This window comes from Octodon degus, unplaced genomic scaffold, assembly GCF_000260255.1.
Source record: "Octodon degus isolate 3935 unplaced genomic scaffold, OctDeg1.0 scaffold00016, whole genome shotgun sequence".
NCBI lineage: Eukaryota > Metazoa > Chordata > Mammalia > Rodentia > Octodontidae > Octodon > Octodon degus.
Window position 1 is genome coordinate 4,802,095 of NW_004524592.1, and position 23,827 is coordinate 4,825,921.

Genomic DNA, 23,827 nt, shown 5'->3' on the forward strand with positions numbered 1-23,827 from the left:
AACAAGGTAGATAAAATTTCACAAACATAATGTTAGGCAACAGGAGTAACATACAAAGGATATATACTGAATAATTCTAAATATGTAAAATGAAACAGTAGGCACAATTGTCTTGTTTAATATCAGTATAAGTGAGGAGTCTCCTGTGACAGATGCGTATGTTGTCTTTCTTAATCTAGGAGCCAGTGATGTATGTTCAGTTTTTAAAATTTAATTGCTTATTATATCTTCAGATCTATGTACATACTTTACAGTTGAGTGGAAATGTTTGAGAAAAATATTGAACTTACAGACATGCTTTGTGAATATTCAGAAAATGTAAGATTTTTTACAGTCAATATTATAAACACTGATAGTTATCAATAGTTCTTACCATTGATAACTATCAATGGTAGATAGTTAAGTCATAGAAGGAGGTTAGGTGGTCATGTGTCCAACCAGAGAAAGGACTGTGATAGCCAGCTGTCCAGGATTAGGCTGGTAGACTGAATCTGACCAACAGGATATAAATTTAATTGTCCTGTGAAAGCTCACAGTCACCTTCATTAAAAGAAAATGTGAACTGATTCTCTGTATTGTACTTTTTCAGAATTTGCTCCATCATTTTCATGGTTTTTGAGAGCTAAAAACTCCTTTAGTATTGAATATGATGCAGAAACAAGATAATTGAAGATGGGCCCCAAATGATTATCAGTTTTCCATAGTATCCTTGAAGCACCTACCTAGAATGTTGTATGAAGGGAAATATAGAACACTGTCGTGTTCAAGCTACAATTTAAACTAATCTTGTGAAAAGGAATATTAATGTGAATAAATAAAAGCAATAAAACACTGTTAATATTATAAGTAAATGACTATATAAATAACTATGAAGTACAAATTATCATAAAATCAACTGTTTGAGAGATACCAGGAATACAAACCCCACCACTGAGTTGAGCAAATGAGCTTCCTAAAATTTAGATTTGAAACTTAATGTTATCTATTTAACCAGATTCAGTATTATTGCTTTTGTACTTCCAAACTCTCCTGGTGAATACCTATCTACCTATCTGTCTATAGGGTATCTATTCATGATATAGGGAATATTATGACAAATATTAAGGATGGAATTTTTTGTAGAAAGCAAATTTGAGTTAAAAAGTTAAATACATTATCAGGTGGTAAATTTGATTAAGGAAGGGATATAAAAGAGACACTGTAAGGAATTTCCCATAGGGCATCCCATAGGTATAGAAATGATAGAATTAATAATGCTCAAGTTTTGAGTATTAGGAAACTTTACAGCATGTTGTTCTGACTTTGACAAAAATAAGGACTCTTTGAATAAAACATGTTTAGTCAATATTTTAAAATGAGAGCCGCCGGGGTTCGATCCCCGGCATACTGTGCTGGCCACGCCCCTGGGGCATGCTGAGACAGTGATTGAGACTGGGTGTGGTGGCACACATCTGTAGTCCCAGCACTTGGGAGGCTGAAAACAGGAAAATCACCATGAGTCCTATCTGTAGTGAGACCCCGTGAACCTTGTACTAAATACTAAGTATATATTCAAATGAGAAATATAGTACATGTAATTACATTATTTTTCCTTAATGGATAAGAGTTAATAAGTGCAGATCATAAGTTTACTCAATGTTTTATGTGATTTTATAATGCAAATGTATCTGATCTGTTAAAACTATGTTATCATGAGATTTTAAAAATGTCAGTCATCTGAAAATTTTTACATGATAATTAATCATCATCGTCACAAACATGTGAAATTCTGTTATATTCTTGGTACTTCCCTTGGGACTCATGACAAGGAAAGATGTATATCATGCTTATTAATCTTGAAAGACCTAGAGTGAGATAGGGGAAATAAGACAAGAACACAAAATGATTTAAAACAAGGTAAGGTAATATTTTTTCTATGAGCTAGAAGTTCAGACCATCACTGTAACTGGAATTGTCACAGATTTCTCAGAAGGTCTCACGCTAAAGCTGAAATAATGAGAACTAAAAATTGTAGAGGCCCCTGAAATGTGTATCAGCAAGTTGGACATTGTGACAAGCATTACTGAGCACCAGTCGGTTGAAATCAAAATACATATTGGCTGGGGTTTTTAACGTTAAGCTGATTGTCAGTCAGTAGGCGTAGGAATTTCTTCTATCCATGGCCTTGCTCTAATCAAAAATGTTACCAGTGTTACCCCCTCACATTCATTATTCGCCTCCATGGGTCTTTGACTCTGATCGCCGAGCTGAAATGCAAAGGGTTACATCACTCATTTACGATATCACCCTCTATCCCCTCCCAGTACAAATGTGACATTTCAATTTTGCACACTTCAACTCTCCTTAAATCATCTGTATAAAAACTTCAAAGCTTGATTGATGATGAATGAGCCATTGTCTCCTCAAGCACCCAGTTCTTATTAGCCTTCCGAGTCTCAGCTTATTAATAATGAACCTTGAGGGCTGACCCAGGGGAGAAGCAGCAATTCAGCGTACTCCCGGCTGCAAGGTCTGGGTTTAGAGATACACTGGACTCTCTGGACCAGACCATTCCAGGGAAGATGATGGATTAAGTATCCCCAGTGGATGATGTGATCTGTGTTACTTTTGCATCATTATCTACCGACAGACTTGTGTGACTTCAGGTGATGACAGTGACAATGTGATATGTTGCTTTGTGTCTGAGGAAGTCCTGTTACTGCTTCCCTACCTACACCTTGAAAATAGGATTTTACCACTTTGAATTCTGACATCTTGTCTGTGCCCTTTGGCAGTATAAGTCCCTTGCTCTTATTAAACAAATGTAGCTCTTCTACTCTTTATTCCTTTTTTATTCCCACCTTCATGCTGTGGTTTTTGTGTAGATGGAATCCTGCAAAATAAGACATTGACATACATAGTCAAGGATGGATGTGAAATTGTCACTACTACTTCTTACGTGTTTCTTACATCACTGTGGCTGGTAGTTTTGTGACTAATGTGTCCTCAGTAGTGGTCACACAATTGTCATATGGGTAACCGTGTATATAATTATCATCTTTATTTTAGAGAACAGTTTTATTTTTGAAATGGATACAAATTGCTCATGGGGTAAATTAAATTCTCTTAACTTCCTAAGAGACCTACTAAGGTGGTCATATTAGTTCGTATTGTCAGTGAGATCCTGCGTTATGGCTAGGCTATTCTATTTAGCAAAGAGGAAAAAAAGATACTAATTATTTTGCCACACTTACTTCTGAAAGAATGGGCTTACAGAATGTCAATAATTCTGCTAATAGGGTACACATCCCTAAATTCTCTATATTAGCCAGTATTTGAGAAAAGGAAGGTACAAACAAAGTTATTTAAACAACACAAACATTTCCTTCTTCATTAGACGAATGCAAATGAGAATCAATGTGTGAAAATTGTCAAATGGCCAATACTTGAGAATTGGAAGGACAAGACACAAGTACCTTGCATTCTTTTTCATCCTGGAATTTTATGCCTCTCTAAAAAATAATTAAGGAATAACATGAGGCAAGTTTGTAGTCCAATATTAAAACATGATGTCAAAATTTTGTGCATCACATATTAGGAAATTTGTAAGGTTTGGAAAACTTTGGGAAGAGCTCAGAATTGTCATTATTTGTCTGGTTAATAACTGAATTTGATTCATAAGATGTTAGGAGAACAAAATGTCTAAATATAAGTCCTAACTATTTATTATCATAAAATATATCTCCCTTATGGCTTATAAGAATTCCAATCATAAATTATATATATATATATATATATATATATATATAGTACTTATTGTATTCATTATATTTTACATATTTTTCCAGAAAAAAATTTTTACTGTGTATCTCTGTCTGCCTGTCATTCTACTCTGTATCCAGCTTAAGATAGGAAAAATAACCTCTAAATTAATGAAACATAAAACCAGTTGAGATGACCTTAGAGAGAGAGTTAATGGAAAAAGCTAACCTTAATTGTTTATTTGATTTAGGTGAATATAATTCAAAATTGGGAATTACAGCAGAAGTGAATTTACTACTTCAACAGAAAAGTATTCACTGGATAACTCATACCACCCTAGGTGTAATGCAAGACAAAAAACATCTCTCACCTTCATAAAACTTATTCTGGTTGTATCTCAGTTAAAAGTAGTGTGCTATGTATCAGATAAATGCGATAGTTTGGACAGGAATGTGAATCACAATTTAAATATTCAAAGATTCCTGACATATCTTATGTGATTTGTGTTCATTTATCTGTTAGGAAGTTTTTGAGACACAAACATTTTAAATGTTTAATGGAATTTTCCAGTGATGAAATGATGTACTTTTATCAAATGTCATGTCTAATATATTTTACTATATTTTTAACAGTTCTGTTTTCATGACTTGCTCAAAATATATTTTTATAATAGGATAAAAAGTCTCATAACAGCTTTTTCTACCAATTGATTACATGACCAAGATTCTAGTCATGTCTCTCAATTTACTCAGATCTACTTTCTACAGTGAAGCCGAAAACAATAGGATGAGTTCACACTGAGTTTATTTAATTATTCTTAATATCACTTAAATTTTCTCCTCATTTGTGTTCTTTTATTCAGGACTAAGGATTGTCTCTTTTGTAATGGTTATAAAATTAAATTATATGTTATTTTCATGTTACATGAAATAGAAACTGTAAGTATAGTACAAGTTATCCCTTTCAATAAATCTTTAATTAAGCATATGGAAATCATTACTGTTTTGGAATCTTGCCACAAACAGCTATATACAGCCAAATATTTTACAGGTATTTTGTTAAATAAATATCTCATCAAACTTTTTTTCTAATCCTTCTTCCTCTTTAGGTCTAAGGTAAATATTTTTACCTGTCATGTGTTCTTTTTTTTTTTTTTTTAAGTTTTTGGAGGAACTGAGGATTGAACTCAGGCCCTTGCGCTTGCCAGGGAAGCACTTATTCCACTGAGCTATTTCCCTGGCCCCTAATATTTTTACCTGATCATGGTAAAAAATATTGGGTATTTCTTTTTTTAAATACAAAGTTTGGATCTATAAGAATTTTGTTACTTGTCAGACCCCTTATTGAGAATTTTTTAGTCCACAAGTAAAGTTAACCAAATATGTCATTACAGATTATACATTAAATTAAACTATACAGTAAAAGAAAACTTTAAAATCTGTAAGTCCAATTTTATCATTTTCTGACAGTTTTTTAAGCAATCCAGTCAATCAGAAATGTAAGTTAAAGTGCACATTAAAAGTTTATGAATGTCAGTACAAGTATACATTCTCTGATTATGGAATTTTAACTTTCAACAGAAGAATAAGATGTATGCCAAAAGGAATACAATCTATTTTCAAGGAAAATACACAGAGATTATCAACATTAAATACTAAAAATGTATAAATACGTTTGACCAGAATTGCTAGCAGATGCTAGGTTTTAAATTTGTGATACTAGAAGTGTCATTTAGATTGATCATGATTATATCATGATTATATCTTAATTTTAAATTTTAACCAGTAAGATTATACTTAAGTTATTATCTCTTTTCCAAATCTCCTTTTCCAAGTAAAAGTCAAGCTCTTCAACAGAATATTTCTAAGAAACAAATGTCAACCATGGTAGCAGATTAATATTGCTGATGAAAAGGATTTGTTAAGATTGTTATTCAGTATAATCAGCTTTTATTTGAAAAATTTTAGATAGGAAGTTGGAGCTAGATACCATTTATTTCCTATGATCAAGTTGAATTAAAATGTGACTCCTAAAAAAATACAAATATTTTTATTATGTTCGAGTTATTGCCTTTCTCTTTCCTTTTTTTTAAAGTAAAACCTTTCCTAATGTAGACTGAAAAATAACCTTGGTTTCCTGGAAAGCAGTCAGAATCTGCTTTCTTTGTTGCATAAAGAAGAATTATTCCTATAACAGAAGAGCATCGCCTAATGTTTCATGAGAAAGCTATTAGTATGAGATTGTCACACTTCTTAGATAAAAATTTAATGCTGAACATTAATGTAGAAATTCATTTTCACAATCTCTCTTATGTCTTACATCTCCCTCTGGTTTGATGAAGGTTATATGATTAGGTTAGGAAAAAATAATGAACTGGGCTTTAAAGGTAGAAAGATGATCTAATTTGTTTTTTCTCTCCACTCCCAAGAAAACAGAACTACTATTCAGTGAAAAGAATGATGGTGAGCATAGGACTGATTTTATATATGGAAAGCTCTGTGCCAGCAAAATTAATCTGCTGGATTTCATACATGCAAGGCAATAAAATGATTTGGATGTCCCCACCAATCTCACGTTCACACACATATACTGTGTGGTGCCACCTATTCCTTTCATTTTTTATCTCTAAGTTGATGCGTTTAAAACAATTTAGTGTACTGTAAAAGAGAGAGGACTTTGCCAAGATTACAGTGGAAGAAAGTCTGTTTTCTGGCCAAAGCTCTCTCTCCTTCCTAAGTGACATCTCTTCTGTTAATATGTCCATAACAAGTCGCTTCCTCCGCCTTTCCTTGGTAGCATTAAATTATTGTTCTGGCTGATGAAATCCTTGAAGAAGCATCTCTTTTCAAACAGAAAGTCAAAACTTCATTCAGAGAGCTGGGCATAGTAGCACATACTTGTAATCCAGCACTTAGAGGCATCAGGAGAAATCCTCACTACATAGTGAGTTCACAGCCATCCTCCCGGTCTCAAAAAACAACAACAAAAAAAGAATAAATGAACTTCACTGGGTAAAGAAGTCTCTTCCTCTTGTATCTTTTCCTGCCTTTGATTCAGAACAGATGTTTTTGGTGCAGCAGTCATCCTGAGCTGGAGCGAATTAAGCCAGCACACAGGATAGCTTAGCAGCATAGGGGTGCTGTGGGCAGCTTGACTATATCTGAACCTGTCTCAATAGGGTGCTCATCCAGTGAGGAGGAGTAAGTTGCTATCCGTACAAACAACTGAGATCTAGCTTTTTGTTATGTTTTATGTTTTACTCTGAGTAGAATACTTTATTGACTGCTCTATGGTTATTCTAAAATTGTATTTATATTGGGTATTTGGGTGACATGGAGGAGATACTAGACAAGAAGGAACTATGTGTATTTCTAGCCAATTTCTTGACAAACAATATTTCTAGAGGGACTATCTTTCCTGGACAACTTAACAGCTATTGGGAGAATAATCCATTGTGTGGTTGGGCGTTGATTATTCAGAATGAGTTAACTAACCAAGGCCCTTTGAATAGGCGTCAAGTAGAAATTGCTATTAGTGTATTTTATTCCATGGCTATTCCCAATTCCTGATGAGACATAATTTTTATTATACAAAAGATAATCGAAATACACAGTGAATGTTTAAAAAGGAGTATTATAATAAATGACACTTTGTTGTTGACTTCCTCAAATTCGCCCCTTACTTCAAACACACTTATCCCATCATGACTAAAACTTTCTGAAGGAACTCTGGAAGTCCTCCTTTCTATCTTTACAAGGTCTGATTTTAAAAAAATAAAAGCACAGTGAATGCTACAGCTAAGTGACGTCCAACAGAAAGGCAGGCTCGGAAAACCCTTAGTGTGTCCTCATCCACTTTATTTATTGCATCTGACACCGTGCAACCTCTGGCTCTGCACCAAAGTTGAAAAGTCCTTGAGGGGTAAATGTTTTGAATGGACTCAGGACTTGGAACCACCTAGGAAAACACAAATAACAGCTAAGAGATCTTCCAGAACAGTTTCAGAACATGCAAGAATGATGGGATACCTTTTGGCCAGAACTACTATCCTCCAGTAATTTGCGGATGTGAAAAACACAAAGGAAATGAGGAGGAGAACCTGGCATATATTCTCTAGACTTTTTAGAAAACATGAGGTTGTTCATTTGACCACATATATGTGGATTTACAAAAAGGTGGATATTGTAGACATCAAGGAATGGGTAATATACAAAAGGGAATGTCACACAACTGTTACAATGGCGAAACTGGAAGAGTTGACACTGTTACCCATATGCAAGTTAAGGGCAAGATACTTGCTAAGAGGATCAATGTGCATATTGAGTATACTAAATACTCAAAGAGTATGGATAACTTCCTGGACTGTGTCCAGGAAACTGATCAGAAAAAGGAGGAAGCTAAAGAGAAAGGTGCCTGAGTTCTACTGAAGCAGGAGCCCTCCCCACCTAGAGATGCACACTTTGTGAGGACCAATGGGAAGGAGCCTGAGTTGTTGGAACTGTTTCCCCATGAATTCATAGCATAATCTGGGGATGGAGCCCTGCTAGTCAGCACCTAATTGGTGGCTAAGTGCTCCACTTCTTATTTAAAAAATAAAAAATCATCCTGTACGGATGATTTTCTTAACAGATGTGTGGTGCTTTTACCTCAGAAACAAATATTTGGAGCAGATTTTTATTCTACCTAATTAAATGTGTCAGGTCTTTACTCTTCAGTGTTTTTCTTGAAGAAATATATAGCTGAAGTATTGTGTAGCTGTATACCCAAATGGCCAAATATTTATAAAATATTTATATTGGCTTGAAGATCCTGTAAATCACCAATGGGAAAAGATGTATCAAAAGAAATGGAAGTCATTTCAGTTAAATAAATTGAAGTACATTTCAGTTAATTTATTGTTAGAGGGCCTACCAGGTAGCCCAGCTGACTAAGTGCCTGCTTAGGCAAGCACAGGGACCAGGGTTACATTCGGGCAGCACATGTGGCACTGGCCCCTTCCTCAGGTGCACTGAGCCAGCCACCAAGTCCGGATATGGTGGTGCATGCCTGTAATCCCAGTGCTGGGGAGGCTGAAAGCAGGAGGATCACTGCAAGTTGGACCTACATAGGGAGACCCTGTACCAAATACATAAAAAATAAAGAAGTACAAATATTGTTAGAACAAAAAAAAAATGATGTGATGTGTGTGTTCACTGAGAGGAAAAGCAGTCTGAGTGGAATTAATGGCAATGGCAATAAGTATTTGATTGTAATAAATGCTTTAAAATTTAAATATTCACTGAAAATTTAGATCATACTTTTTATCTTGCTTTTTCTATACTTGGAAATTCTACCCACTCTCAGTGAGATGAAAAAGAACACCTTTGTGTAAAAATAAAAAAAAAAACCTTCTGACAGAAGCATTAATTTCAGATTCTACCTTGTGCTAATGTCACACTGATTGAAACAACCTTTCTGAAGGGACATTAGGAAACTTTCATCAAAAATCTTGAAACTGTTCACATTCTGTGGTTGTGCAATGGTATTTGTGAAATTTATTTCAAAGATTAACCAGAGATAAATAAGTTAAGTGACAAACAAGAACAAATTAATTAGTTATTATTTAATTTGTATACTGGCATATTGTATTTTCATTAAAATAATATAATCAATGTGTACTATAGAGTAGTAAACTAAATTAGCAAATTATGAAATATTTATATTAGTCCAGTCTTAATAAGGTGAAAGAAAATAAACTAATAGTATATGTACCAAACTATTAAGAGTCTTTGTCTCTGAATGCATGAATTGGGTGGGTTTTGTTTTCCACTATAAGTATTAATCTTTTACGAATATCTGCAATCAATCTACATTACTCAGTGGAAGGTTTTTTTAAAAGATATGCTGTTATTAACAGTCTCCCTCTACTTTAACATTGAAAGTAATCTAAAATATCATTTTAATTGACTACATTTTTTCCGCAAGAATCAGCCTGACAGCAATCGTATTTGTTTTCTCCATAGAAATTCTGAACGGCGGTGTCTACGTAGATCAGAACAAGTTCCTGTGTTATGCAGACACTATTCACTGGCAGGATATTGTTCGAAACCCATGGCCTTCCAACTTGACTCTGGTGTCCACAAATGGAAGCTCAGGATGTGAGTAACTTTATCCCTTGCCATATCTCCAAATGTTCCACCTCATGTGAAAAATGAATCATTTCTGTTCATCACACCCTTAATATTTTGAAATTTGATGGCACCGACTGAATGTTTAGCAATTTGTGGCATGATTGTTCCCCTTCACAAAGTCTCACTTTTTCTATACATGGTTCCTGTTGGATCAATCTAAATTATTATTTTATTTCTAATGTCCAAATACGGGCGCTGTTGACCATAAACTTAAGGTTAATGTTTCCATGCTTTGATTTTTATGACATACACTGTTAGGCAAAGATAGTAAGACAGAAGTGTACTTTCTATTTACTGTAAATTTAAGGTGAAACACATAATTAAAAAAATTGAGCATTGAGATTTCTAAATACTTGCACTTCCCTAAATCATTGTAGTCATATTTTATGACAATTTCAAAGTCTATGGAATATATGAATTCAATTTCATATAACAAGTGTATTTACCTTCTAATTTTTGTCATTAGATTAATAAACTGTTGTATTTCCTAATTTTACAATATATATTATTTCTACAAGAGGATTTAGCAGATTCATAATTTTTAACATGATTAAATGACAAATAATATTGGAACTATCATTGAAATCTTTGAAAATTACAGTATCTGAAATCTATTTTATTTTTACATATTAAGCTATGGTGTCTCCACATTTATTATTTCTGACATTTGTATGAGAACAGAATCTTTATCAAGTATTAACCTGGGTTTTAAATTTCTCATATATTATTATATATTTCCCACCTGAAATCATAACTGTCTCCACATAGTTCAATAATTATTTGCTACAGTCCTAATTGTATTATGATGCCATTGTAAGAAATCACACTCCAAGAGACAATTATTAGATTTCTTGATGGTCTTACTAATATAATGGGAAAATATAAATATATTTGATCAAAACTGACAGCTGCAATTTTAATAAATGGCTAAAATATTTTTTCAAAAAGTAGAGTAACCTAATTTTCTTTTTATTTTTAAGCAGAAATTTATATCAGACTCTGTCGTTGTAGTATTCAGCTGGCCTACTATGTAATATTGCATGTGAAAAAACCTTGAATCTTCGCATGCTCGCAATGCAAATGATGTACTCCAGAGACGGCTTCTGTTTTGAGTCTGCCCCAGCTAGGGTACAGATTATTTGGGAGAGGAGGAAGCGTTTGGACTGTACAAGGGGAAAGGCCTCTTTGACTCTGCCTGTCTGAATGATGAGCCTGTGAGGCATGAATCAGATCAGGCAAAAATAAAACCTGAGACAAAAGCCAAGAGGAAAATGTGCCCATCAGCCTTACAGTGTTTGGAGCAGGAAAGGTCAGAGGGGTTTGCTGCACTTTCACAGATGGTATCTCTTTGTGCTGTTCTTTTTGAGGGCTAATTGGGATGGTTTTGCCTATAATTAGGCAACTGTGGCTGCATTTTTTTGCATGCAAATAATTGCAGGTGCAAAAATTATAAATGCAGAATGGGTTCATAACCAGTGGTCCTTTGCAAATTAACCACCAATTGTTGTCAAAGTTTTAATGCTTATGCAGTATTTCTATTTGCTGACACATTGTAAGTACTTCACAAGGCTGTGGCTGATAATAATGCATTAGCTATTCATCCAGTATCGATAATGTATGGGTTTATTCTACTAAAGAAAGTAAGGCAGTCACTAAATGGCAAATGCTACATGATACCATTCATATGAAGTATTTATAATAGTAATGCTTAAAAAATCAGAGTGTACATATAGTGGTAGCTTCCTGTTCCTTAGGTGAGGGGAGTAATATAAAGTAACTCCTTAGGGAGTATCCAGTTTCAAATTTGTTAATAAAAGAGTTCTAGAGATCCATTTCCAAAAGTTCAAATTCAAGGACTTCCAAAATTCTGTTCAGAAATCTTTCAGGTGCCTGAGACCTCCTTGCTAGGAGATTGGGGACTCAACTGCTCTTCTTGGCTTTCCATTCTGGCTCATTCACCTAAGGAAATGCTTGCAAGAACTCTGGTTAAAGAAGTCTAACAATGGCCCTAACAGCCTGCCATTGTTACTGGTATAGAATCAAATCTATACAAAGCCATAGGCTTGGAATGTTCATCAAATTTTAGCCCATTTTTCAGCTCTGTGGGTTCAGACCTTAAAGTTCCTTTGTTTTTCATTTCTTCCCTTTTCCAGAATAAATTTTAATTATCCATTAAGTCTGTTGTCAGGAATTAACTCTTGTGAGAAATTCTCTCTTGCTCAATCTGACCCCATAATAATCAGGGATGAAATCTGGCATTTAGTCTAACATTTAAGATTGAAGTTCCTGAACAAGCCCGAACTCATTATTTTATCCTCTGCTTCAGTACATGAGAGATGGACAACAGATATTTGCTAACAGACAAATACATAAGTTCTTGTCTTAGTCCATTTGGTCCATCAAGGCCTGTTAATGCTCCAGCATAGCCTCTTAAGTGCTACAGCACACAGACGGAAGTGCTGGCTCTCCCAAGGTCAAAGAGTGGAAGAGAGAAACCTCCTTCCACAATCCCTCTCTGTAGACATAATCCATGAGTGCACAGTACATAATTCATTAACCTTTCCCCACACTCTGCATCAATAATCATTTCAGCATGTGCTTTGGAGAGGGAGTAGTGAGTTCAAGGCCAACCTGGACTATATAGTGAAGTGGTTTTAAGAAATATTTTAAAAACAATCTTGTTTTTCATTGACATACATTTGTCCTAAAATTGAAACAATGCAAGAGTTTTGGAGCATCCATAAAAATAAGTAAAATTAAATGCTTTCTTTACAAATGTATGATTCAGAAATAACACCAAGTTGTATTTTCTAAGATATCCTTAAGTTATCTTCAGCCAAGCCTCAGACGGATGAGAAAAAAAATGCATTTTTTATCGCGTACATTCCCTTGCAGGATTTATGATGCACTGTTCTAACATTCTTAGGCACATCAACAGGGCTTAATCAGTGAATGAACCCTTCCATAGACAGGGGGAGGATGGAGGTGTGATGGCAGATTGGCAGATGGTATCGCACGAAATTCACAAGTATATTCCCAAGCTGATAACACTGGATGCTCTACCTATAAAACCACTAGTTTAAAAAACTGTGGTTTTCTCTTAATGAGTTGTATATATTCTAAGAATTGTTTGCTTCTAATATTGTGCATTGTGAACATATATTTATTTTCTTGAATTAGAAGATGATTAAGTCTCAACATGTAGTAGAATTAAACATGGCTTATTACGTCATCAATTATTGTACTTCTTCCATAATGTTTGCATAATTTAGATGTACTCTTCTATTTGAACTTGTGCAAAACTTTACAAAATGAAGCAGAAAGAGGATTCATTCCCAGAACATTGCAGTACAGCTTCAGTTGCTGTGTTCTGCATATACATAAATACACTTTGTTGTAAATTCACACATCAAATCAAATCACATAGCATTCTTAGGACACTTTTTAAAATAAAAGTTTAAATTAGGGGAACAAAAATGAGTAAAGTTACATATAAAATATATTTTTTAAAAGCTATAAAGTACATTTTCATGAACTTAAAACAAAAGAAATAATGATTGCTTATTATTCAGGCACAGTTATTCTAAGCAAAATTTAGCAAGTAGATCATAGAGTGTATTTTTTTAAATGGAAGAAACACTAATATCTAGTGACAGCTCTGCTATCTTTTTAATGCAGTTAATGAGAAAATGAAGACTTCCAGCAACCCATATTGAGGAGGGCCTTTAACATTCCATTTGGGAGAAAAGGAATTCCAGGCCAAACAGAATTCACCCTAGCAGTGACCTTTGTTTAAAAACAGTACAGGGAATGCTCTCAGGATACCTGCTAGCCTGGCTTTCTTCTCCTGGAAATGGAATCGAATTATTTCCTTTTTTTTAGCAAACTTTTCAAGACAGATCTTTATTCTCATCATATGTGACAAGTTCCTATGAGTCACTTTTTCATGAATTATATCTATAATGCATATAATATATATAGATGTATTGAAAAAGTTAATTACACCTAATCCCTGCTTCGCAGAAAGGAGCAGGATTTCCCCCACAACACAATTCTTAACTTCCCCTCTAGGGGGCAAAACAGAAGAACTTTCATGCTGTTGAAGACCTTTGAGAATTCACCTTGGTCCTCATTCCTCATGCATTATTGCAAATAATTATAAAACTCAACTTATCAACTAAATACACTTGCATACAATAAATACATAAAGGTTAAACATTAAATGTACATATATAATAATACATTGGCCTCAGTATTTTGTGATTAGGTCCTACTCCCATTTACATGTAACTCACCGAAAGCCTGGAAATAATCCCATAAGCACCTGTAGGCTTATCCAGTTACTATCAGCACCCCCACCTGCGCCAGCAGGACTCTGGGAAGCTTAACCCCTTGCTGAGTTGCCCTTCCACTTCTCTTAGACTTGGTGCATCTGATACCTCCAAACACGTGAAACCAGCTATGCACACTCTTGTTAATGCTAAGAATGGTTCTTTTGAAGACAGAGCTCAAATGTGGCAGCCATGCTCCTGCTGTGTTAAGAGGAGTAGGTTGCCTTCACTACTGAGACCCTCTGACCATGTTAGGATCTTATGAAGCAGCTCCTGAATTTCTCCTATGTCTTTTGCTTCTTCAGCCCAAGGTTTTATTCTCTGCTCTGCACTAAATTAGTAGAAACATCAACTTGTTATGTTTGGAATTGTTCCCCCCAGGTGCAGAATACGTCACAGCTCCCTTAGACAGGTTTTATTGGTACGTTTCCCTAAGCAGTTTTTTTTTTTTTTTCAGCTTTAAATTATACCACATGTCGCTGTTGTGCTGGCAAACATTTAATAGATAATGTCTGAGAAATAAGAGGGGAGGACCCCAATTTGTATTTTACTGATTTCTCTGGTAAATGTCTGAACGTTGTCACTTTCAAGCATTCAAGTGGAATTTGGAAGAGATGACCTGGGAGCACACTATTAGGTTCTATTTATGTCACACAGATTTAAGAGACCTAAATCAACCCAACTGCATACCTAGTAGTAAAATGTAATACCCTAGTCATTAATGAATGTTGATCATCCATTATCTTTGTTTTAATAAAATGTACTTGTCGGTTAATGTAACCTCGTATTGAGTGGTAGCTGCATTTTAATGATCAGCTCTCAAATATTCTAAAACCTACTGCACAGTTTAGCTCTGTGTGAATGTCAGGATAGCCCCAGAGAGGTAATGCTAGGCTATGCCCAGTAGACTGGCTTTCATTTCTTTCTTGAGTGTTGGCATAAGGTTGGCTACCTGCCCACGTATGAACTGATCACAGCTCTTTGTCCCTCATGATCACATGCTGAGTAGAACACACACATGCATGTACACACAAGCACAATTTGAAAAAGACAGAAAAAAAACCCTTAAGAACAGGGCATTTTAGCTTAAAATACATAAAGCAAAAATACAACTCTTCAAGGTCATGTTCTGCTAACATTTTTCCTTTAAATGATTCAATGGCACACTTAAATCTCAGCACTAATGTTCACTTTTGCATTTCAATTTTACTCAAGAATAATGAATCAAAAAAAATAGTGAATTGACATTGCATCTGTTTCACAAGAAAGGACTTATAGAAATGGTCCCTGTCTGTAAGAGAAGATCTTCTCTCTAAGAATAAGAGTTTCTGCCTTAAAGATGAACTCATCTGTATCCTATAAACCTACTGCTCCTGTTCTTCAAATGGAAATTTTCTAGCTGCTCATAGTTTTAGATTCCATTACTATCAAATAAACATGAAAACTTCCTCATGATCATATCTTGTTGGAAGAAAAATTACTTCTACAGAAAGTGACCAGAGGGTATGTTCCACAACATGGTCTAACACCACCAAGGCAGAGTGTCCTTTCCACAGGTAACTGCTAAAAAGTAATGATTTCCAAACTTAGACACACATCAGAATCCACTCCTAGATGTTCTGCCCAAGGAAATTTTGCTTCATGATGAAAATCTACCTATCTTTGAAGATCCTTTATTGATTCCAAGGACAGACATAAGTAGACTGACCTGGTTAGTAGGTACCTAAGTGGAAAAGAGATTTACAAAGTATCCAATGGTTGATTTAAAAAAAATAATAGATACATAAAATAAAATCCTTATTGTATATTTGTTCTTTAAACAGCAGTAAAGCTGAATGATGCTCACACCAGCTCTATTCAGGATCACCCCATTCTGCTTCTCTCTGGTGAGCTAGCTTTATAATGGAAGGCATAGGTTGTGGGAGTACTTGGCTCTGCCGCCACCATCCACGGGGTCTCCTTTCCAGGCACACGGACCTCCTTTTCTTTAACTCATGCAACCATCTTCACAGAACTCAGTTTCACAATTAAATAGACTATAAATGCTACTCTTTCCTCTTTTTTCTTTAGTTTGTCATCATTTAAAGAAAGCTAGGTGGTAAGAGGATAATGTTTACAAGTAACTGAAATGATTCGAGTTTCCCTCTCCATAGTGTTTACAAAGTTTTCTGCGTCTCCGTCTCCAGCTGATGCTCTCTTGGGAGCCACTTTTATTTCAGTCTAGAACGAAGGGACCAGGGAGGAGGCAGCTGATTATAATAGGGTCATTAGAAAGCAAACCATACTTATCTCGACCGTGAGCTGGGCAAAGAATATGGAGATCTAGCTGCTAACCCACTCAGCAGTCTTTTAAGCTGAGACTGTTGCAAGTGGCTGTACACAACTTTTATTTAATTCTTTGCTGCCTGGCAAGAACAAATTATGTTCTATTTAGAGGTGATTCTTTGCCAATTGTAGGTGCTCTTTTTAAGTAGGGAAGAAAAAATGGAGAGAAAATTAGGCAGTGACATTTCTCTTAAAGTTTTGCTTAAAATACAAGTCAGGGAAAGGCATAAAAGAAATTTTAAAGGCTTGAATAAAATAATGAACAAAAGAAAAGCCATCTCAAAAGTCTGTCCTCTGATCAGCCCCTTTTATTCTGCTATCACTTCTGCTTTATTAAACAAAGATTTTGATCTTGGTGGTTTTTAAAAAAATGTTTTCTGTAGAAATGTTTTCAGTTCACAGTCTGTATTCAAGAAGTAGAATACAGAATTAAACTAGTTGCCTAAATCATATGCCAAAGTTTGTTTTTCAGAATAAAGAAACTGACTTTGCAGGAAAGAAAAAAGACAAACCCTTGTAGCTTTATAGATAGATCCAAAAGTTTTTAAAACAAAGCAGAACTGAATAACTATCATTTCTACACTTCTCAATTTCATTAAGTTACATAATTGTAAACAGCACCTATTTCGTTGGAAAGACAGGTCATTTATATTTTAGTGGAATAAACAAATGTCTGAGAGTACTTACAGTTGCATAATTGATAAACATCAGCTTTGCTTGGTTGAACAAAGAGAAAAATAATAACATATAATTTTATAGCTCCCTTCTGAAAAGTAAATCACTTCTATTACAAGATATAGTGGACCTGGATAGTTTTTTGGAAGAGAAAAATACTGGTACTTAGGGTTTTAGGAGTAGAAATACAATACTGTTGAATATGTTTGAAATATGGACATGTGTTGCAGAGTGTGGGGAGTGGGTAAACCACAGCTGAGTGGAGGTTGGAGATGCCCTTGAGACTAGAGCAAAGCCAACCCAAAGGACACAGGATGTCTAAGGCAGGCTGTGTAAACAAGGTGACCTCTGGCTCGGTTGCGTATCGTCAGGCGTCCGGCCTTGATGCCTTGGTGTTCTTTCCTGTTAACTGTAGGACAAATAGCTCTGAGAACCATCTGAGTGTCTGCTTTCAGTGTTCTCAGCAAAACACTGCTAGCTCATGCTTTCCCCTTGATTTACCATGTATAAAACAGACTCTAGGGTTGAGATGTTGTCACTACTTTTCCATCAGAGAAATCAGGTTCCACCCAGTCCCAGCTTTTCTTCATGTGTCTTGTTTCTTGTTCCTGTTCTGTCACCGCTTTTGAGACCCTGCTGGCCTCACAGGTCATGGCAATAGAGGCAGAACAATTAGGCATCACTGTTCTTTCTCTTTCTATCCTTTCTACGATAGCTTCCTCCTGAACTCACTCCACATCCTTATCTCTGTAGAGCAAAGGCTCTGGAATTTTATCTTCTGTGTAAGTGGGCCTCTCTGTCTTGGCTTTGACAAGCAGCCTAGTGGCTGAAGTCTGATTCTGAGTTCTTCCTGAGTTTTATAAGAATTTGGAAATGCAGTTCCTTAGTGCTCTGGTCCTCATTTTCATCACACAAAAATCAATTGGGTTAATATATGAAAATATTTAAAGTTTCACTTGCTCTTTAGTGAGTTCTCAATAAATTTTAATTTTTAAATTATTTTTAGTGTTTATGGTTGAAATCTTGTCCTCCAAAAGGATTTCTCTGTCTTGTACCCCACCCTCAGTATTAGTCAGACCTCTCTTAGCTTCTCTTCTCTATTTATGGCCAAATACACTATAGCTTTGTGAGGGTAACAAGTGGAGTGGGAGGAACCCTTTCTTAGGGCTCTTGATGGCATTTATAACACTTCCCTCTCTGCCTGTTGTCATCTGCTAAGCCTTGCTCATTAGCTACTGAATTAGACATTTTGACCATGACCCCAGGAACTCCATGTGACTCTGTAGAACTCACTCCCTAAGGGACCGTGAATACCCACCTTAGTTAACGATCTCCTTCAGCATATTTACCTAGGCCTTTGAAAAATCCATTAAACTTCACTTATTCCATGAATCCCACCTGGGGCCTGCCAGTTAGCTCAGTTGTTTAAGCGCCTGCTCATGCAAACACAGTCAGGCACAAGATACTGCAGTTTGAACCCACATCCACCTGACTTACCAGACACACCCTTAAGGCAGGCTGAGCCAGCGGGGGGTGGGGGGGTATACCAGCCTACTGTTTTGTTTGTTTATTTGTTTTTGTGGTACTGGGCATTGAACTCAGGACCCTGCACTTGCCAGGCAAGCACTTATTCTACTGAGCTATCTTCCTGGGCCCCACCAGGCCTATTATGTAAAGCTTGTCTTCCTACCCATGTCTTAATCTGTTTTGGGTGCTCTGTCCTTCTTAAACCAGCTATCATCTCTGTGCTTTTATTTTTTTAATCATTTGTTTATTTATTTGATACAGGCACTCACTACACAGCTTAGACTCATAGTGATCTTCCTGTTACAGCCTCCCCAGTGCTGGGATTACAGACATATGCCACCATACCAGGTTTCAGGGCCAGCATGGCATGTGGCACGTGGCACCAGGAATCGAACTCAGGACCTTGCACTTGCCAGGCAGGCACTTAGACTGTGGAACTATGTGCCCAGCCCACTGCTCTGTTCTTTTTTTCTTCCAATATAAGTTAGCTACATGGTTGTGTAGCTTAAGGGTGCAGACTTTTTGGCCAACACTTCACGGCTCCAGTTGGTGCTGAGCATTTGCTGCACAATCTTAGGGAAGTTACTAACTTCTCTGTCCTCAGCTTCCCAGCCTGTATGAGAATGTACTTCTTACAGTTGTTGGAGAGTCAGTTGCCTATAACCATAAATGACCCACAGGGACATTTCAGTACATGTAAATTGTAACTGCATTTCCCCATGTTACCTACCATGGGATTTGGCTCAATTTGGAGAATATTGATTTCAGACAATTACAACACTGAAAATACTTTTTAGAAAGAAAGAAAATGTGGCCAAAGGCTGGGAAGTCAGTCTGATTTAGGCATAAATAATTTCCGATGGTATATAACAGCCATCTCTGTGAAGGCTTGCAAATCATTCTGTTCTGTAAACATGTAGCTCACTTTTCAGAACTGCCTCACATGTCAGAGGGGAACTCTGAGATAGTGTGTTAATGAAATCAGTTGTATCAAAAATCTGTTATTGTTGAATTTTAATTTTTTAAATGAAATACAAAGATGAATTAATAAAACAATTCTGTACCGAGACATTGTAGGTTATTGTCTGCTGGGTCACTTTTGAGTCACTCTATTTTTACCATCCATCATTCTTAAAATTAAATTAATTGATACTGTTGTGGAAACACATAATGATTGCAGTCATCCTAAGGAATTTGTACCTGTACGTGATATGTCTGACTCTTCTTCTTGTTTCGTTCCCCTACCCTCCCTTCAACCCCTCTTCCTCTCTTTATTTATGAAATCTTGTTTGCATTTTTCCTTATTTTCTCAGTTTTTCTTTTTCCTGTCCTTTTTTTCTGCTTTCCCCCTCCCTGGATTTCCTTTGTGTTTGAACAATTTCTTCCTGTGTGACAGTATATATTATATATTTTGGTCCTTATTTATACTTTCAGTTCTTCCACATCAGAGAAACAATGTGACATTGACACATATGTGTCTGATTTATTTCAATTAAGAGCATAGTCTCAAGGTACATTTACCTAGAAATGTGTCAAGTTTATCCTTCTTTGTGGTGGAATAGTGCTATAAAAACCCTTGTATAAAAACCCTTGCATTGTATAAAACCCTTGCATTTTGTTTTTCCATTCACCAGTTTATGGGCATTAGAGCTATTTCTAAAATGTCACTATTACAAACTATGCTGCTATAAACATAGGTGTTCATATATCCCTGTGGTAGGCTGCTTTTATTTCTTTCAGGAAGATACCAAGAGGGAAGACAGGTGAGCCAAATGGAATCCTCAGCTTCAATTTTTTTGAGGAATCGCCACACTGATTTCCACAGTGGTTGCACTAGTCTACAGTTACCAACAATGGAGAAGAGTTCCTTTATTCTTACAGCCCCTCCAGCATTTGTTATTGGTTGATTTTATGAAAATAGCCATTCTTTCTAGGGTGAGATAGAATTTTAGCAATTTTAGCTCATTTCAGAGACAGAAATTGTTCTAATTTCTGTCTCTGAAATGAGCAGTGATATTGAACTTTTTCTCTCTCTCTCTCTCTCTCTCTCTCTCTCTATATATATATATATATATATATATATATATATATGCCATTGATAATTCATCTGAGAAGTGGATGTTCATTTCAGATGCCAATTTTTGGACTGGGTCTTTATATTTGTGGGTATAATTTTATTTTCAGTCCTTTATATATTCTAGATATAAATTCTTTGTCTGATGAACAGCTGGCAATACTTTTTTCCCACACTGTGGGTATCTCTTTATTCTGGTAGTGAATTCTTTTGCTGTACAAAAGCTTTTTAATAAGATAAAATCCTATTAAAAGAAAAACACTAAATCTGCTAGAAAAGAGAACAGAACTCTTGAAGACATAGGTATAGATGAAGACTTTATGAACAAAACTCTAATCATATAGGAACTATTACAAACATCCTTCAGTTTTAAAGTCACTTTTCATTCAGTTCCTGTTTAGCAATGTGGATTTTTTAAAGTATAAAGACTTGGATATTTAGACTCACACATACCCCAACACGTATATGAAGGCATCCACATATACACCAACGTGCACTCACACTCACACAATCCTGAGTCCCTTTGACAGATGATAAAATAGAAGGAATGTAAGATGAGCCTCGTAGCTACTATACCCCAGAAGAGTTTGTTTAATACAGTGTGCTGGAGCTTCCTAATCTTCTCCAATTTGTAACCCATTTTTCTTTGTTATCTGTCTCTGGCATGTCTTATCTCCTCAACTGAGTGCCACAGGGTTGCAGTCTGTAACAAAAGTTCAGTCTCCATCTCAGATATAATAAAAAGGGAGGCTACAAGATTAATGGCCCTAGTAACAATTATAAAGTCCCAAACCACAGACATGATAAGACCTTTCAGAATTTATCCATGCTTGGAGAAGCTGTGTTAGCACTCTGGTGTGAAAATATTGGCCTCTTTGGAGAGAAGTGTTGATTTATTCAATCTGAGAAATCTCCTGTGTTTTGAGCAGCATTAGCTGTTGCTGAGAAGAAATGGTTCCTTCCCTTATGAAGCTTGGGATAATTTCATCCAGCTCAGCTTCCCCTTTATAATACTCGTCTCTTATTAGCTGATGGAGGACATGGGTCTGTTGTTGGAGTCTTCAACTGGAAGTCAGATGAAAGCAGAGACTGCTTGAATACTATCCTATGCATAATTACAGGAACTTCTGCATGCCCACAGTGAAATAATCAACAGGATGCCTCTCAAGTGCTGACTACTCTGATGGATGAAAATTGCAAATATAAGAATATTCACAATTTTCTTTTACTAACTACACAAAAATATTTTGTGCCTGCCCGATATTTTCAGCCAAGGAAATCAGATCTTACTGCCTACACACACACACACACACACACACACACACACACACCCCTGTACTTTGGTTGTTGCAATGCACATTCAGAATGCATAATAAAAGTGGGCAGAGAATGATTCAAACTTAGCGCCAAATGGAATAAAGCAACATTTAGAGAGAATGACTGAGCACATTGATCACATAACAAGGATGCAACAGCTGAGAGTTAGTTGGTCATTGGCCATCGGAGAAAACAGGGAGGGTGCAGTTTGGGGACAGAACATGCTGAGTGGGACTTTAGAGACTTTATAGCTCTCACCATGAGCAAGGCTTTAGACTCCATTTAATGAGCTTGGAGTGAGTACATTTCTTTTGCTTGAATTTGGGCATGTAGGGATCCACTTGTTGCCAGGCTATCCAGCATTCCTGAGTCCCACATCTCCCCTGCCTCTTCCTATTTTTTGACCTATGGTATCTTACCAATCATTTGAACTGTGTCCTAAAGACTTCTGCCCCTGTATTATTGGATTTGTCTTCTTCCTTATTTTTATTGCTGTCCTGGGGCTAGATCCTAGTGACTTCTCAGTGAACTACAACCCCAGCAATTTTATTTCTATTTCTTTTCTTTTCTTTTTTTTTTTTTTAATTTTGAGTTAGAGTCAAGTTTCCCAGGCTGGACTTGAACTTATCATTTTTCCTATCTCCACTATGTAATAGATAAAGAAGGGAATAAGTATGGATGGATGCTTATCATACACCAATTATTTAAATATGCTTTCCCAGTTAATCACAGTGCTGCCATGTATATGAGGTAGGTATTATCACCTATATTTTGTATTTTATTACTGAATAAGATAATTCCTTTCTCAAGATTCCAGCAGTTGTAAATAGTGGAGACAGATGCAGAGGAAAGCTGGTGCTTTCTGCTTTCCTCGAGTCCATCGTAAAAGCTTGCATTTATGCATATGTCAGCACTTCTCCAAGGTCTCAGTGGTATGACTACTTTGGGGACACTTGGCAATATTCTATATTGTTCTATGTATTCAGTAATATTTGGAATAGCTTCCTTTCCTTAAGTGGTAAACTCTAATTTTCTATCACACTCTCCTTTAGAAATAAATGTCAAATACTAAAATGTACTTATTAGAATTATTTTAAGGCCATTTACTGCTATAATGCAATAAACATGGAATAGAGTCAACATGATTGTGAATTAGGAATGAAAAACTGGGTAGGGACAAAATGATTTGATGAGTGAACACGTTGTTGTAGAAGGGGCTGATGTGCTGGAAGGGCCAGTACGCAATGCCGTTGTGTAACTTCAGTGAGACAGGTGTGGATGTGCAGCCCACTCCAATTATTTAAATATGCTTTAGATGATTCAATCACAATTATTTGAATTCAATTTAATCACAGTGTGAACCCAGTAATGTGTCAGATGTGTAGGGAGGTTGGTGATATGGGCGATGTTGTTTGTACTGGATTGTGAAGCATGGCGTAAACCTCCAGGGCCAAAATGAACATTTACATACAAAGCACAAAATGAAAACAGTGAGAGAAGTTAACGAACCTGCCTCAGGAATCCTACAAATGACACAGAGTGAGAACTACAATTCTTTTTTTTTCAAAGTTTTATTGATAAACAGCAATGAGACAGTTTCAAATCAAATCGAAAGTACAGTTTCAACAAATAATACACTGCATATATTCTTCTTAGTGGTTAATTAC

At 35.9% G+C, this 23,827-nt stretch overlaps 1 protein-coding gene across 4 annotated transcripts in view; it reads left to right on the forward strand.

Annotated features, from left to right (window-relative positions):
* The window catches only part of Erbb4 (erb-b2 receptor tyrosine kinase 4), a 1,229,537-nt gene that overhangs the window by 792,986 nt on the left and 412,724 nt on the right, over positions 1–23,827 (forward strand). For all 4 annotated transcript variants that reach the window (XM_004626607.2, XM_004626604.2, XM_004626606.3 and 1 more), the window contains exon 4: positions 9,744–9,878. In XM_004626607.2, coding sequence (XP_004626664.1) covers positions 9,744–9,878 — 135 coding nt within the window. The remainder of the gene's footprint in view (positions 1–9,743; positions 9,879–23,827) is intronic.